Source organism: Semicossyphus pulcher, unplaced genomic scaffold (genome assembly GCF_022749685.1).
Source record: "Semicossyphus pulcher isolate SPU_LCO1_2020_fin unplaced genomic scaffold, fSemPul1.0.p SCAF_11, whole genome shotgun sequence".
Taxonomy (NCBI): Eukaryota; Metazoa; Chordata; class Actinopteri; order Labriformes; family Labridae; genus Semicossyphus; species Semicossyphus pulcher.
The window spans coordinates 17,097,029-17,113,781 of NW_027211615.1; the positions used below are offsets into that span (position 1 = coordinate 17,097,029).

The 16,753-nt window shown below is 42.0% G+C and overlaps 1 protein-coding gene across 1 annotated transcript; it reads left to right on the forward strand.

Annotated features, from left to right (window-relative positions):
- The first annotated feature begins 707 nt into the window (after positions 1-707).
- Positions 708-16,510, forward strand: rnf217 (ring finger protein 217). Its single transcript, XM_069657798.1, has 7 exons — positions 708-1,757; positions 7,271-7,492; positions 7,622-7,786; positions 8,631-8,728; positions 8,807-8,910; positions 11,360-11,431; positions 12,063-16,510. Exons 1-7 carry the CDS (start codon positions 768-770, stop codon positions 12,140-12,142), a joined length of 1,731 nt encoding a protein of 576 aa, XP_069513899.1. The 5' UTR covers positions 708-767; the 3' UTR covers positions 12,143-16,510.
- Positions 16,511-16,753: the final 243 nt, after the last annotated feature.

Consider the following 16,753-nt stretch of genomic DNA (forward strand, 5'->3'; position numbering starts at 1 on the left):
AATCTAGACCCGGTATTTAAAGACCCAGTTCTGTCCTCGCTTCTAAATATTTGAATAAACCACCACCTGTAATGGGAATTACTTCTACTTGACTGCTAGCCTTGGGAAGGTGTCATCAATGATAACAGCTGATGTGACGCATCAACGCAAAAACACAAATTATTATGTTTCAATACTACAAATCATTGCAGCCACTTTGCCACCAACATGACAGAGGCTCCCGGGATAATGACAAGCTGCAGGGCCTAATGCCTGATCCTGTCACTCTCAGCTGACAGGTTTTCTAGACTTTTATACTTCTTGGTAACTGGTTTCCTTTGTGATGGTTTTAATTACACATTAATTTAGGGATATACAACAACATTAACACATGTGGGTTGAGATTTTTAGACAGGTGCCCTTATGGCTTTAAGATTAAGCGCTAAAGTATGACACATGGTATAATTTCAGTCAATGTTGCCTAGGGATTGCCCGCCTTGTCAGTTTGGTAATCCAGCCATAGCCACTAATGTGCTGTTTAAGTCCTCTTTGCTATCATTTCCCATCCTCTGACATAGGTTATTTGCCTTTGCTGCTTGTACCAATCTGCTAGGGCTGCACTCTACCACTAGGCTTCCCCTCGGCCTATCGCTGCTCTCCTTCACGCTGACGACAAGACCCGGAAGCGTCGAGCTGCCTGCTGCTTTGTTTTGTTTTGGTAGTAGGAGTTGGATAAGAGACGCACAGACAGGCAGAGAGGTCCGTGCGGGCGAGGACCCGCTCACTAAATGGGGAGAACCATATCGGGGATGGAAGATGACGGACCGATAGCTGACGCCTGTAAAATGCCGAGTTTCATCAGCAGCTTCGAGGAGGGGAGGGTGAAATTGTCCCGCAACCTGCCGACGGAAACTTCCTTCACGGACGTCAAAGTTGAACGGACGGTCAGAGATTTGAGCCGCCGTGTCACCAGATCAAACTCCCGGCTGTCGCTGGACGGAGGTGAGGGGCACGCGGAGGAGAGGAGCGGCGAGGAGGAGAGGGATGCGAAGGGCAACAACAACAACAACTGCAACAGCGGAGGAGGAGAGAGGAGGAGGGCGAGCGCTGTCGAGATTTTGAGGAGGAATTTCGGGGTGTCAAAGTCTCAGTCTCTTCGTCTGAACACAAACAGTCGGATGCAGTGCGACAGTGAGCATGAACACCTCGAAGGAAACGTTAAACACGACGTCACTAACGGTTATGGAAGCGACTGTAACGGCTGTATAAAGTCGGACCGTGAAACGGGCGACGCGGGGATTGAAAACGAGCCAACCTTGAGTGACTTGACGACTTTGGACGTACAAGGAGTTGAATTTGTTACAGTTACAGGTCAGTGCCGCCATAAAGGTGACAGTGACAGCAACACTGTCACTTTGGACGAGTCTTTTAATGCAGAGGAGCACATCTACTGCACTGTTTACTGCATTGCTAATGACACACACCGGAGAGACGTTGAAATCACAGACGATGAAACGGTTACATTTGATATGCCAGAAACGGACTCGGAGACTGGACAGGAAGCAGGTTCAAACCCCGAACTGGCATTGTACACATTGGACGACCTGGTGGACCCTTTCGGGGATATTGCCCACCACCGGCTGTCAATGCTACAGGCCGGTGGAGAGGCGACAATGCAGAGTTGCCGGGTGTGCCTGGAAGGTAAATCCATCGCACCCCTGCCCTGCTGCAGGAAGGCCGTGTGTGATGAATGTCTGAAGCTCTACGTCAGCTCCCAGGTTGGTAGGAGGGAGGGCGATCAAAGGTTGGGTGGAGGGAGGCTGGGTGGGGAGGATTGTAAAGAGCTGGGTGTCACAGTGCTTAGGTTTGTACTGTCCCAGAACAAGACCTCATTGCTGGGTCAGTCAGCAGCTGGCAGAAGAGTCCTCAAGCAAATGCAACCCACACACACACCCTTCTCTATCACACCTTTTTATGTGTTATGTGTGGCATCTTATCCTATTAACCCCAGGGCAGGGACATGACTAGAAATTCTGGGAACTGTGAAAATCATCCTCAGCAGGATGTGGTAAAGTATAACCAGAAACAGTGTTTTGATTAAGACATCTTAAAGGGCGCTTCAGTTAAATGACCTAATGAAACCCTAAAATTAAATTATTACAAAAATGTCACCCGCCACTTTCAGCATTAAAATCAGGGCTGGTTTTCATAATAGCTTACATTGTAGGCTGTTTCGTTTATTTATCACAGTTTCTGTCTCTTAGGCAGCCCCATTCAAAGAAGATTTTATCTTCACATAATCTTAATTCTTTCTGTTGTGCAGTATCAATCAAGTTACAATTCAAAGAAACTCACGTGTGCTCGTAAACTTTCGCCGTTTTCCCAAGATAACGAGACAAATAAGTAGAAATCTCCAGAAAACAACTGCAATTAACTTATCATGGGAAAACCAGCTTTGTTATCCCGAGATAACGGGAAGAATAAGTCGAGATCTCGAGAAAATGACAAGAAATAACTCTGAAAACGGAATGAATAAAATGTATGGATGCATGTCCACTAAGAGCTTCCGTACTATGCAGCTGAGGTTGCTGTTGAAATGCTTCACATAAAAATAGCAAAGAATGAAAATAGACATAACATTAAAATAAAACTGGGATATAATGCCAAAATTTAAAATTGAATTGAAAAACTAAATGCATAAATGGAATGCATACAATTTAGGAAAATGCAACATTTTACAGGAAGTGGATCCGTACATAAATGCAAAGTAAAGTGTAACAAAGAGTTTAAATCCCGAGAATTATAACTAGAGGCTAAAGTGAAGAAATATTATGTTTTTACTTTTAAAAGTATTAAGCGAGCTGGCTGCCTTGTAATCTGCTCCAGATTTTCTTTAATTTTCTATTGGCTTTTGGGAACCTCCAATGAACCTGCAGCAGAATGTCACAGTGTTCTCAAATAGTTCAACAGGGAGTTAGCAATGTAGCTTGGTCTTACCACATTAAAGGCTGTGTATATCAGTAGGACGATTTTAAAATCAATTCTTAATGCTACAGGAAGCAGCTAAAACTGGACTAATGTGCTCTCTGCGCTTCATGCCAGAAAATATGGCTCAGCATCCCAGCAGTTGTTTTCGATGTACACTGAGAGAGCAGCTCGTTAGCACAGTCATTTTGTACGTCAGACAAAAAGGGTCACAAAAAGGCCACAACATATTTTGTTGTTATTTTAGAGAAGTTGTTCCAAAATACAGAACTAAATGTCAGCTCCTATTCATGGATTCGGGTGGTGCTAACACTTATAAGTACAGTTAAAAGATGGATTAAACATTTACTTCCATTAACTCAGTGTAGTGGAAATAGAGACCCAGAAATGAAAGGCACATTGCCAGTCCGTGCCTCCTAACAGAGCGTTAAGTGTTTCAGGATTTTTAAGCCCCCTGAAATGAACTGGTACTAGTCAGCAGCCTTCTGATCATAATCACAGTGTTGATAAAGCTGCTCGCTGCCCCTGTGAGTCATGTTGGGGAAGACTTGGGGAGGAGTTACAATCTTCGTTCTTTGCTACTGTTGCTGTAATCTGCTTTAATCTGTTTAGATAAAACAGCTTTTATCAGACATCCAGACTGCTTTTATCCGCAATTATCTTGCTCTGATAACAAGGCATGAATAATCGTATAAACACAGACAAGCAGACTCTCTGATAAGCACACTGAGAAGGAGATAAAGGTCGGGTAAACGATCCTTTGTAGGTGGAATTCATTTCCATTAATGAGCTGCAAACTTATTTTAGCACCCATGGTTGATGTTAACCCTTTATAGATGCAGCAAGAAAAATCAGTGTCCTCAGATGGATTAAAACCAGCAATTCACTTGCCATTTGTCATCCTCATAAATTCAAGGCAATATTGTTTGGTTGATATTACACATGATGTACCGGGTTGAACTAGCTGTACAGTAGCTGCCTGTTGACTAGCTTTACCGCACAGCCTTAAACCATCTTTATCAATAGCACTTCTGTCAATGGATTATAATCTCGCCTTTGTATAACCCCATACGTTAACATAAAATGGGATGTTGTTGAATACTTTTTTTATACAGCTGAGTCGTCACACACTAACATTGTTAGCTAATCAATTATCCGTTGCTAATTATTCAAAACATGTATCCATTACTTAACGCCAACTGTTTCAATCATTTATCAGTGTTTATGTTAACTGCATAATTGCATTTGTCAGTTAGCCCTGCTATAAGATGTTTCAACTTTTAATTCCTGAAACATTGAACTGTTTGGCCTTCCCTTCTTGTAGCTAACACATTTACCGAGTTATTTCTTAAGATGACTATATTTAATGTTTTTTTTATAGCAGCTAAGTATTTAAACGGTTAATCTAACGGCTTTAAGCTAACTGTTGTTAGCTTATAATAGCTGTTATTTCCACTGCTTTCTCCCAAAGGGATCAATAAAGTTGAGTCTAAGTCTAAGTCTAAGTCTAAGTCTTCCATTAGCTTTAGCTTATTGTTTAACACAGTTATCCATTATTTGTAGCTAACTGTTTGAACTATTTATCATTTCTTTATGCTAACTCCTTCGACCATTTATCCATTAGGCCTCCTTTAAGCAAAAGATTTAACATTACCATTTAAACTGTTGGTTCTCATTGTAGCTAACAAATGTAGCCGCTTATCTAGCAAAAAAAGCAGTCAAAATAGTAATAGCTAATTATTTAAACTGCATATCCAAGATTCAAGGTTTAGGGTTTTCTTTATGCGTGTCTGTGACAGGGCAATTTGTTTTTGCAGTCAGCAGTAAAACACCCATCCATCAGGCGAACAATAAATACAACATCAAAGACACAAGAATAAGAAAAAGTCTGATGGAAGTAAAAACTACACCAGCAGACAATTAGTTATTTCGAAAGCCAATGGCTACCCTGCAGTCTGTTACAATTTCTAATGCTAAGTGCCCATTAGCTTTAGCTAATTTTGACAATTTTTTTGATAACTCTTTGACCCTTTATCCATAACCTTAAGCTAACACTTCAACCTTTATCATTCACTTTGAACTAAGTCTACTTTTCGACTCAATATGACCTAATTTTCAAACACTCTGAATATCAAACTGGGTGTTAGAGCTTACATTTTAAAGAGTAATAATCTACACCTAATCTGTCTGTAATCCCATTTTGTAATCAAATCGTATTTTCTATTTTAATTTGAGTTTAGAGGTAAATTTACTTCCTGCCTTAGACATGCCAAACGGTACTGTCACTACATACTGACATTAACTGAGCTGACTATCACCACTAACCTGACACAGCTGTTTGCTCATTGCAAGCTGAATTGTTTTACTGCTGTAATCATGTGTGGCTTTATGTCGGCTTGTGTTTTATCTTTTATGACAGTGAAAACGCAGGACAAGGCACCCACGTTTTACACACACCACAAACAGTGACGTGTGTGTGGTAGACAAACAGAGCAGCAGCAGTCCCAACCTGTCAAACCTGTCTGGCAGTGGTCATCTCAGCGTCAGTGTTGTGGCAACAATACTAACACATCAGCTCTCCAACAGAGAGGATACATTATCATTTTCATGTAATAGGCTTTTATTCTGAGTGTGTGTGTGTGTGTGAGAGAGAGAGAGAGACTGTGTGTGCACGTGCTGTAGGGGATGTTGGGTGTAACACAACCAGGGGCTAATGCTTTTGTTCTTTGCTTTCTTTGCTCCCTGCTGTCATCTTAACACTCTCTCTCTCTTACAAACACACAGACATAATGCCTCATCATGTGTCAGTACAACTGGCCTCGCTGGCTTTGATGGACTGAAAGTGTGGTGGAGAGAGAGGATGAGACAGGAGGGATGTATAAAATGAGAAAGAGAGAAGGAACCAGAGAAGGAGAGATGCCCTGCGAGGAAATAAAGACAAAAAGAGAGAGGTAGATGGTGGAACTGAAACCATAGAAGAAGAGGTGAACTTAACAGAGTCTCCTTAAGCATCCCTATGATACTCTTGGGTCAGATGAGATGTGATCATTCTGAACACTCACTTGAATTACTTTAGCTTTTATTGAACCCAGGTGTAAAGTTAACGTCGGGGAATTTGGGTCCTTATGTAACAAAGTGTAGTTAGAGTATGAAATAATGAGAATTGAGGGCATCACTTCTTTTCTGTGAGCACATTACAAGATGTCAGGCCCAGATGGACGTGCATCAGGTGTGTGTAAGACTCTGGGGTATAACAGACTGCTTAGCACTTGGTCTGAACTCTTTAATGTGTGTGCTTTAATGCATATTAACTTCAACTCTCTTCACTGCCTCCTTCAGTCTGCCATTCATCAACACTTCCTCCCTCCATTCTGTGGTAAATCATTAACCATTCCCCGTCAGTTGTTGAATATATTCCACATGTAAATTTGGTACTGATTAGAGCCTGACCAATATATTGGATGGCTGGTATTATCGGGCCGATATGTATATGCTTTCTAAATGCATACAGAACATATGCAGTAAGCAATACTTAGGGGGATTTACAAATGGTACCATCAAGTAGTTTGTCCTCCTTTGCATGCTCAGCCGTTTACAGTGCTGGCTAGAATGACCCCCCCCTTCAATCAAAACCGCTATCAGTCTCAAAAATCCGATATCGGTCAGGCTCCAGTACTGATAGTCCACCACAGTGACAAAGATATCCGCTCTAGACGGATACAAACACACTCTGTGGAGCATGTGAGTAGTTATCAACGCTTTACAAGCAACTCTTTGTGTAACCATTTGTACCAAAGGTTTCCTTGATATTAACACTTCAGTTGTGTAAACCTTTATTATTTGTCTTCATGTAAACCTGTAATTATGGATGCACCTATTGGATACTGTTATCAGAAGTCAGTCAGAAGCATATAGCTGGATTGGAAATTGTGACGACGTGGCCAGACCTGGACAATCTATTTAATTTGGTTATGTCATTTCTACAGTGTTTCCCACAGGTCTGAAATAAACAGAGCATGTGCGACTTTCAGTAGGTGAAACCTCCCCATGATATCAGAACGAACAGGTAGGGGAGGGGCTAGAGCGAGGGGAGTTAATTGATTGCGGATAGTGTCGTTCTCATGGATGGATTAAAAAAAAAAAGCTAAAATGGATCACCAAATATACTTTGTCGGCCGTTAATATACCCATGGATCAAATCAGTAATTGTATTGGCTGATTCCTTAAGCCCTGATCTGTTCAGTGTGAATCCAAGTGACTCTAAATTCCTACAATAATACTCACTCTTGTCTGTGTTTGCTCTCAGGTGAGAATAGCCAAATCTTACATCAGCTGTCCGATCCCAGAATGCAGCGGTTACCTGGACGAGGGAGTGGTGATTTCACATCTAGCCAGCGAAGACCTGGCTAAGTATCGTTACTTTTTGGAGCTGAGTCAGCTGGACTCCAGCACCAAACCCTGCCCCCAGTGCACCCAGTTCACCTCCCTGATGGAGCACAACCTTAACCGCTCCGAGCACAAGTACAAGGTAAGGTATCAGTTCAGTTGCACAGGCCTCAACATGCACAGACAACGATCTAACTCCACATACAGCGGATGTATATACCTTTTTAAAGTAACATAAGCTTGTGTCTGCTGTCATCTTTCCCTACTGTAGATCCAGTGTAGCAATTGCCAGTTTGTGTGGTGCTTTAAATGCCACGCGCCCTGGCATAATGGGCTCAAATGTCGCGACTACAGGAAAGGAGACAAGCTGCTAAGGAACTGGGCGAGCGTCATCGAGCACGGACAGAGAAATGCCCAGAAATGTCCACAGTGTCGGGTAAGAGCTGGAAAGGATACACGCTGTTATACAGTGTGGTTGTGTGTGTGTGTGTGTAAAGGGAAAGGATATTGACTGATGGAGGGTGGAAGCGCTGTAGATCAATAAATCAATGAAAGTTAAGAAGCATGAGAGCGAGGACACATGATGGATGCAGACATGTAGAGGAGTAGATGCAAGCACAGAATTAAAGTGCATGTTGAGCAGCAGAGCGGAGATGCACAGACAGCGAACATATTGGAGAATAAATGATGTCTCAGCTGCACAAAACCAAATCTGCAAGAGTCTCACGGTTTAATTACAAACAAGCTAGACAACACTGTATCTAATGTGACTGTCAGAAGATGACTAAAGCAGATTAAACTAATTACCAGTACATGGAAACTGTTTGCTGACAGCCGCAAACACTTTCCATCTGTGTTCATCGCCCTGATGCTCCATGCCTCCGAGTTTGTGCTGGAGCAGCAGGGAGAGAGGATTCTGTCTGACTGTGACGCCAACAAATTGGTGTCACGCTGCGTCGAGCTGCAAAAAGAGGCTGAGAGCAGCTGGACTGAATGCCCAGTTCATAACAAGACTGCTCACTGCTGGAGCAGCCAAAACACAAAGATCCATTAAGTGTTCTGCTGCATTTAGAGTTTAGTGAACTTCATTACACAATGAGCAAGATGGAAAAAAGACTGCCTGTTTGGAATTAGTGTTGCTAAGAAAGGAAATAATGACTAATTTACATGAAACTGAGCAGAAAGACAGAAGACAGAAACTTATTGTATGATAAGGTAAAGAAACATTCAGTGATGTGTGGTCTGTAGTAGCGGAAAACTCACATCTCTCTTTTCTGTAGATCCATATCCAGCGCACAGAAGGATGTGACCACATGACATGCACGCAGTGTAACACTAACTTCTGTTACCGCTGTGGAGAGCGCTACAGACACCTAAGGTCTGAAAATGTTCCTTTCTTTTGTTACATTAGTGTCTCTGACTGGCTTCCCATGTGATGATCACATCCTTTTTTCAGGTTCTTTGGGGACCATACCTCCAACCTCAGCGTGTTTGGATGCAAGTTCCGCTATCTACCTGATAAACCTCATCTGAGACGGCTAATTAGAGGGTCTGTGTGTGGTAAGTTGGTGTGTGTTATTTTGATGGGGATCCTGAGTCCGCACCTTCTTAAAACTTAAAAGTCTAGTTGAAAGATCATTTTTTAGCCCTGTTACAGCAGTTTTAGTTGGAAACCTGAACTTTGCACAAATGTATTCATGTGCCCGTCAGATGGTTTTATTTCCTGAGCTGGGAAGTTGTTTTTCAAACTGGTGTGGTCACAAAGTGTAATGTGGAAACTACATGGATGCTCTCAAAGATGATGTGTTGGCCTTATACCACGTTAATTAAATATTATAATGTATTATATTCCATCCATCCATTTAGGGATGCACCGATACCAGTATCGGGTATCGGGCGCTATTGGAGCTTAAGTACTCGTAAAAATGGGACATATACCGCACCCGAATGCCACTTTACGGCTTGACGTTAGCTTCCCGTTAGTTAAGCTTCCCGTTAGTTAAGCAGGTAGGCGGAGAAGCATAGTTGAGTGTTAAAATGTCAGTAACGGTTGCAGCTACATTATTATGTCTATTTACTTTGTTGCAGTCAAAAGGTGAGGAACATCTGATGAAAATTACAGCAGTTTTTAATGTCATTATGAGAACTGTAATGATATTATTAAGTACTCATATCGGTACTCAGTATCGGCAAGTGCCCTAATGTAAGTACTTGTACTTGTACTTGGTCTAAAAAAAAAGAAAAATGGTATCGGTGCATCCCTACATCCATTATCTACACCGCTTATCCTGTTAAGGGTCGCGGGAGACTGGAGCCAATCCCAGCTGGCATTGGGTCGAGAGGCGGGGTACACGCTGGACTGATCCTCAGTCAATCACAGGGCTGACACATAGAGACAGACAACCTTTCACGCTCACATTCACACCTATAGGCACCTATTACAACTTCATCCATCTATCATCTAACCTAACGAGCATGTCTTTGGACTGTGGGAGGAAGCCGGAGTACCTGGAGGGAACCCACACATGCACAGGGAGAACATGCAAACGATTGGAACTAGGAACCTTCTAGCTGTGAGGCGAAAGCGCTAACCACTTCACTTCCGTGCAGCCCACGACCACATAGCATATTTATTTGATATTATAATATATAACATAATTATATATTATAACGTGTGAGCAAAAACTGATGTGCAAAACATGAACCCAACATTTAATTTCATCCACCATGTTTCTGTGATATATGAATACAATTTGTCCACTAGTCAGGTCATGTACCTACATTTTCCCAAACTTTCCAACTTGAGGGAGCATTTATGTGAATTTCCCCTTTTAGGAATTTATTTCCTGAATATTCCAGCACCTCATGAATGCAGCACCACCATCCAGTCAAAATGTAGTTTGTCCAATGCTTCAATTTATGAACAATTTCCTGCAAACCTATTGTTCCTTCGGCCTCAGCTGTACGTTGTGTTTATAGCTAAATAGCAAACCTTATCATGCTAACATCCTTAATTAAGATGGATGGTATATTAGCATTTTTATGTGAGCATGTTAGCACACCGACACTAGCATTTACTTTGAAGCAACACTGTGCCCAAAGAGCCCCTTCAAGAGATGGAAGACTTGTTCTTGCAGTATGACAGTTACTGTGTCTGTAGCCTGATTTGTTTTTCATTAAGTGGTTCAGGCTTAGATATCATGAGTTATTAGGCAATAAACTATTGTTGGTACTGAATAGTTAACCTTTCTAGCGTGCCCACATTCCTTCAGCCTGCTTTATTTTCTGTAAGTCTGCTTTAGTGAGTGATTTCCTGCATTGTTCGGAGTGCTCATGACCCAATAAATCAGCGCAACAATGCTGCACTCAGCTGTGGATTATAATTGTACATCAGAGAGAGTGATAGAAATAGCAGCAGAATAGTTTTCCTCTTCAAGCACTGGATTAAAACATTAAGCCAGATTGCATGCTCCCAATGGCTGCTGAAGCGACTGCTAAAAACCAACACATTGTATCTGTGCCTACCTCTGTACATGCAGAGGCCACAGAGGAGAGAGCGTGAACGCATCACACATCAGATTATAGTTAAAACTACCCTTTCACGGTTATCAGACGTGTGCACGAGCCTGCAGGAGGATGAGCTCCTTTTTGTTGATGTGTTTGACTCTGCTCTCCATGACAGCTAGAGCCACTCGTATCAGCCGGCTGCTTGTTGAACTGAGCACTAATTTGTGCTTTAACAAGAGCCATTTACCCATTACAGCTCGCATCGCTGTCTTCATGCCGCAGACTGCTAGTGGCTCACATTTTTGCATGTAATGAGGGATGTTTTAGTGGAGATAATTTCCCCTAAAATCTGTTCAACATTCAGAATCCACCACAGCCAAATTGATGGAACAGGAAGCCAAACAAGTAAAAGTTCCTGCAGGGATGCGTTAAAATTCAACCAAAATTTTCTGTTATTTCTATTCCATTAATTCATTATGATCCTCTCTTTTTCTCCCTGCAGCCACTAAGGTGCTGATAGCTCCAGCGGTCATCCTGCTGGTCGTGGTGCTCGGGGCTCTCGCGCTGGTGATAGGTAACATAATTACACGCTTGAACACACATGCACATTAGTCAGGATGATGCTGCAGAGTGAGGAGCAAACAGACAACAGCGATTCGCTGTGGCTCTATTACAGAGATTTTTCCGCCACACAGCAAAACAGGTTCACCGTCTTTGCAGAAAAAAACCCTCAATCATGCTACAAGCCTGCGTTTATATGAGCATGCATGAATGTAATGTTTTTAAAATGCCAGAGCTTTAGACGCAGATAATTGCTCTCTGGGTGATACTGAAACTACATTTACTGGTAATATCATCCAGCTGCACTCTGTTTGCACTCTGTGAAACAGTATTATAAAGCATTGAGGCCCGAGCTGAACTGTAATTAGTGTTAATCTCTTTCCCGTGTCTGTACGACTGACAGATGATCCGCTGCGGGCTAACATGCCGTGATGGGAGATTCATATTTATTTCCATCGCTAATAGAATCAGCGTTGTTCTGATGTCTGTCTGCACTTCTCTCTTTTTCAGCTCAATTAATTTCACATAGGCTGTTTGCGGTGTTCTTTAAGACGGAATAATCGAATCAAATCCATCAATTTACGGATCGCATTATACATTAATGTATTTCTGTTTTAACGTCTACAATCTCTTCCTTTCTGCAGGTTTGGTAGTTTTCCCCGTCTACTATGTGTGTAAGAGGAGGAAGAAGCAGCGCACACAGGGCTCGGGACGCTGGATCTGAAACATGCCCTGAACTTCATCCACACTACATGCACACATACACGGCTTGAAAGACGACGCCCACATCTCCTCAGGGATGAACAAGCCGGGCCTGAGTCATCGCAACATAGCAACAGCAATTAGTGAAGTACATAAACGGATGGAGTGATGCCTGGATGATCATACATCATACGTCACCAAACGGGAGGTCTGCTGCAAATACGAGAAGGAAAAAAAATGCTATATTCGTCGGCTATTTTAAGCTGCTTGTCACTCTTATGTCTGATGACAGCTATCTTTCAGGAGAACAAACACAGCTAAAAGACAACGTTTGCAGTATGTGTTAAAAGAGCAAACTTTGGAGCCTGACGTGCAGAAATAAAGCTCAAATTAAAGCCAGCTTGGAAAGGACAAGAGGAGCTCACAGATGAATTACAGACATATAAGAGGAAGTAATATCTTCCTTAAATTATAGTTTCTTTTCTTTATCGCTGCAGCTGGCGAAGAAAAAGGACAAGATAGAAACTGCATTTGGATCAAGCCATGATTGGGAAAAAAAGAGTTCTCACTGATGCAACAAAGCTGGGCACTGACATCTTACCCTGTTGGAAACTTTGCTTTAATTGGATATTAAAAAGACACTCTCAAAATAAAAGGAAAGGAGTAAACTTGGAGGGATGGAAGGATGATACCTAATTATTGTAACCTGGATTACCTTCACTCTGCCTCAAGGTTTGGTCCCTATCCTATCATTGAAAGGCCACACCCAGCTTCTCTTCATAATGGATCCTGTCTGCAAACACCCAACTGACCCCTGAATCAAATATTGTAAACACCAAGTGGAATTTCTACAAGCCTCCATTGTTCTACTGTCGCGGTTTTCCTCCTTCCTTTCTCTCCCACTTGTCCTCACTTTCCTTTGGTCCCTCATCTCTGCCTGCCAGGCGGCCCCCTGGATGCGGACTCGCACGCCCTCTCCCCCTGCCTGCCCGGCCTGTCGTCTCTGCTGTGCATATTACTGTTTGCCAGTGTCTGCATCATCAAAAAAGGAAGAAAAAAACAAAAAGCTGAGCTGCTGTGCGGCAACTGTGCCAAAACAAAATCGCTGAATGTGGCAGGACGGACCTGTCCCTTTTGTTTCCATTTTTGTGTTATTGTTTGTTTCGGGGGGTTGCCTGTTGCAGAGGTTCGGGCGGTGATGCTGTCAGTGTGTGGTGTGGTGGAGAAATGGACTTAAATCTATACACATTAGAGAGTAGTTCAGTTGAGATGCAAACGCTTAGAATTAAAAAGACTGAGAAAGAAGAGAGTAATTAAGGTTTTACACGTTATGCAGTCTGGGTGGTGGTTTGCTTAAGAGTTTAAATTAAAGACATGGGGTCAGAGGTTATCATCAGGTTGCAGTGCACTGAATATGTGGTTTAATTTGGATGTTAATCATTATGTGATCAGGCTTTAAAATATCGACACAGAGTTTGTTTTTTTGCAGTGATGAGAGGACATCTGTCAATGGAGAGATAATGTGCTTTTAAACACACACACCTATTAGATCATTAAACTGGTATATAGTGTAGGAAAGCACACACACCCGAAGCGCTGCCAGGAAACAGGAGATTTTCAAGAGCTTTAAAGGTCGTCACCTGGCAGCTGCAGCCAGCTCGCTGTCCTCCACTTATCCCTCCCTCCTGTCCTCCCTGCTGTCTGTCCTTACATTTGAAAATGAGCGCACATCCACTTGAGGCTGCTGTTCAGCCGCAGAAATCTCCCAAAGAGGACGCTTTTGAGCCCGAGGGGTCAAGTACAAGTGGTTTCTATGTCAGTCTTTCTATCTCCTTAGTACACGGGGAGGAAACTCAAAGAATTCAAATGAAAGACAAGGATGAGCACAATATACCTGCACATAAGAGATGTTACGCCAAACAGTGAAGAAAGAAACTCAGCGGCTTTGTTTGGATGCATTTTGAAGTCTGAAGTGGAAAATATCCTGAGTGTTTCACTAAAACAGGATTCAGGACATGAAGGAAAAGCAGAGTCGAACACTCGCGCATGTTGGATATTTTTGCAGTGCAATGCCACCAGCTTGGCTTTTTGTCCCAGGGATCTGAAACACTTTCTACATCTGGGAGTTACCAAACACCAAGCTGCACCTAAAGGCCACATACATTATGTTCTCACGCCCTGCTTTAAGTGGCTCCTTGCTCTGGGTTTGAATCCACTCTCAGGGAGTTTGTTTTCTCTTCACTGGACCCAGAGCCCTCCATCGACACAAACTGTGCCACAGAAATCACTGAATCGCTTCCTGATGCCGAGCGCTGCTTTTCAAACACATTTAATACCAGGGAGTAAAAAAAAAAAAACACTGTAGTGTCAAAAGAGATTTAAAGATCTCTGATGCAATCCTGTCTGTGTTTCCCAGCCTGCACAGGGGTCAGGGGTTACATCTGAAGAGATATATGCAGCAGTGAGTCAGCACTGGGTAATTAAATGTGTACATTAAACCGCCAAACAAAAAAACTACTTAATAATTGTTCACTTGCGTTATATGCACATGTTTTATCTAACTGCTCAGCTAGTGCGATGCTGACAAGTTGAATTGCTGCATTTTGTTGTTTGAATGTCACATGACTGACAGTGATGGATGTTTGCAGAGTCAAATAAGGTTTGATATAAAATGTTGCCCCTTAATTTAAACTGTATCACTGATGAGTCCATTAATTCGCTCTTGCAAATACATCAACTAAAAGCATATAGGATAACTGATTACTCAACATGTATCAAGCTAATTGTTACTTAATAATAACAGACCGTATATAAGAAGTGGAGGTAGACAGATGTCACACGTCGGTAGGTAGACTGCGTTTTTTAAAGCTTTAAGTTCAGTACTTTCATCATCGCCATCAGTCTCTATGCTGACTGATGGGTCGCCGTGGTAGCGACCTGTCAATCACAGGTAGCCACACCCTAAAGCATGCCTTGCTTTATCATCTATTTTAGACTTGAAACTAGACCATAAACTTATTAGTAAATGTTAACTGAGGTGATACCTCGGAGGTGAAGTGAGGTCATTTTCTCATCTGGTTGCATACAATAGGAATTCAGTCTGCAGCCGGCACAGTCGCCGCCCTGCTGGACATTAGAAAGAATGCAGGTTAGAGGCACTTCTGCATTGGCTTCACTTTTGAAACCAAAAGGCTTCATCCACTTATTATACACAGTCTATGTACCCAAAATTAGGTCGGACGATGTGAGCAACCTCTTAGGATCATGAGTTTATAGTCACATTTTATGAGGTTTTTTTTCCGTCACAAAGTAATTGCAAAAATGTATTTTACTTAGCTGCAGGACAGGATGGTATTTGTTCGGGTCAAACCCTCATATCTGATTTCTTTCACTCTTCGCTCATTCAGATTTCTCCTCACTGATTTGCCATTAATGCCATGTGGAAATGCCATCATTGTGTTTCTGTTTTGTTCTATTAGTGCATATTACTGACTTGATTACTGACATTTATCTGAACGCTAAGCAACTGTTTGAGTTAAAAGAGTTGCTCTTTATCAACATGAGAGTGACTTCTGCCAATGACCTTTCCTTTGCTGGGGCGTATTGGCAGGCTGATACTCCTGGCCTTTTTGTGTGCGTTATAATCCCACTGATATTGGCATAAATATGCAAAAAGTGCCTTCATAGCCATTACAGATCCAGAGATTCCTAATGGGTAAATACTATCACAGAAGTTATGTGTAAGAACAGAAAGAAAAAAGATGTTATATATTATAATATGGGGCAAATGCTAAATCTATATCTATACATGCATCTGTTACCCCGACACACAGGACAGTGTGCCGTGCAATCACGCCTTTCATTGTGTTCTTCTGAGAGGATGAAGCCAAACCTCCAAACTTTTACAGGTACCACACTACAGGGTGTCCGCTTCGACCCAAAATACTCTTGTACTTTTGCACAAGTTAAACTGTCACTTTATTTTGGCTCGCATTATGGTGACACTTTGGACCCTGCAGATTAAAACCAGGAAGCTTGTTGCCAACACTGGATGACATAAAGACATGACATCTCATAGAGAAGTTTTAATTCATTTCCTACAAATCAAATATCTTGTTAGGAACAATATCATCAACGGTTAGTTCCTACTCAGGAGGCATGTGATATTTGCTTTGCAGTAAATGGCAATGACATATAAACTTAATGTCTATACCCCACTTTAATTTTAAGAGTACTTCTATTCAAAGAAATGTCCTAAAATTGACTACTGTGCTCGTTGTTTGCACCAATAACAGAACCTGCTGCCACAGTTTTTGCTGATGTTATTATTGCTCACTTGTCCAGGCACAAACACTGTTTTCATCTGAGCATCTGATGAAGAATAAACTACACTGGGTCAAATGTCACGCGTTTATTGATTTTTTAAATATTAGTATAGCAGACAAACAGCCTGTTTTTGTTGACAGATTTGTAAATGTTTCCCCTCTAATTTAATTAATGTTTGACGTTCGACTTGACAACTTGTATGCATGTCTATCTGTTGGTCTTTCAAACTATATTTTTGCAGTAGCAGTAACTTTTTTATCTGGAGCTGCAGTTGTGAGTACAGTTTTATGTCAGCAGGGGTCAGAAG

Bases quoted from the DNA above. Each gene is read 5' to 3' on its own strand.
- rnf217 (XM_069657798.1), top strand. From the start codon at position 768: ATGGGGAGAACCATATCGGGGATGGAAGATGACGGACCGATAGCTGAC. The intron at 1,758-7,270 runs GTTGGTAGGAGG...GTTTGCTCTCAG, and splicing joins AGCTCTACGTCAGCTCCCAG to GTGAGAATAGCCAAATCTTA. The intron at 8,729-8,806 runs GTCTGAAAATGT...TCCTTTTTTCAG, and splicing joins GAGCGCTACAGACACCTAAG to GTTCTTTGGGGACCATACCT.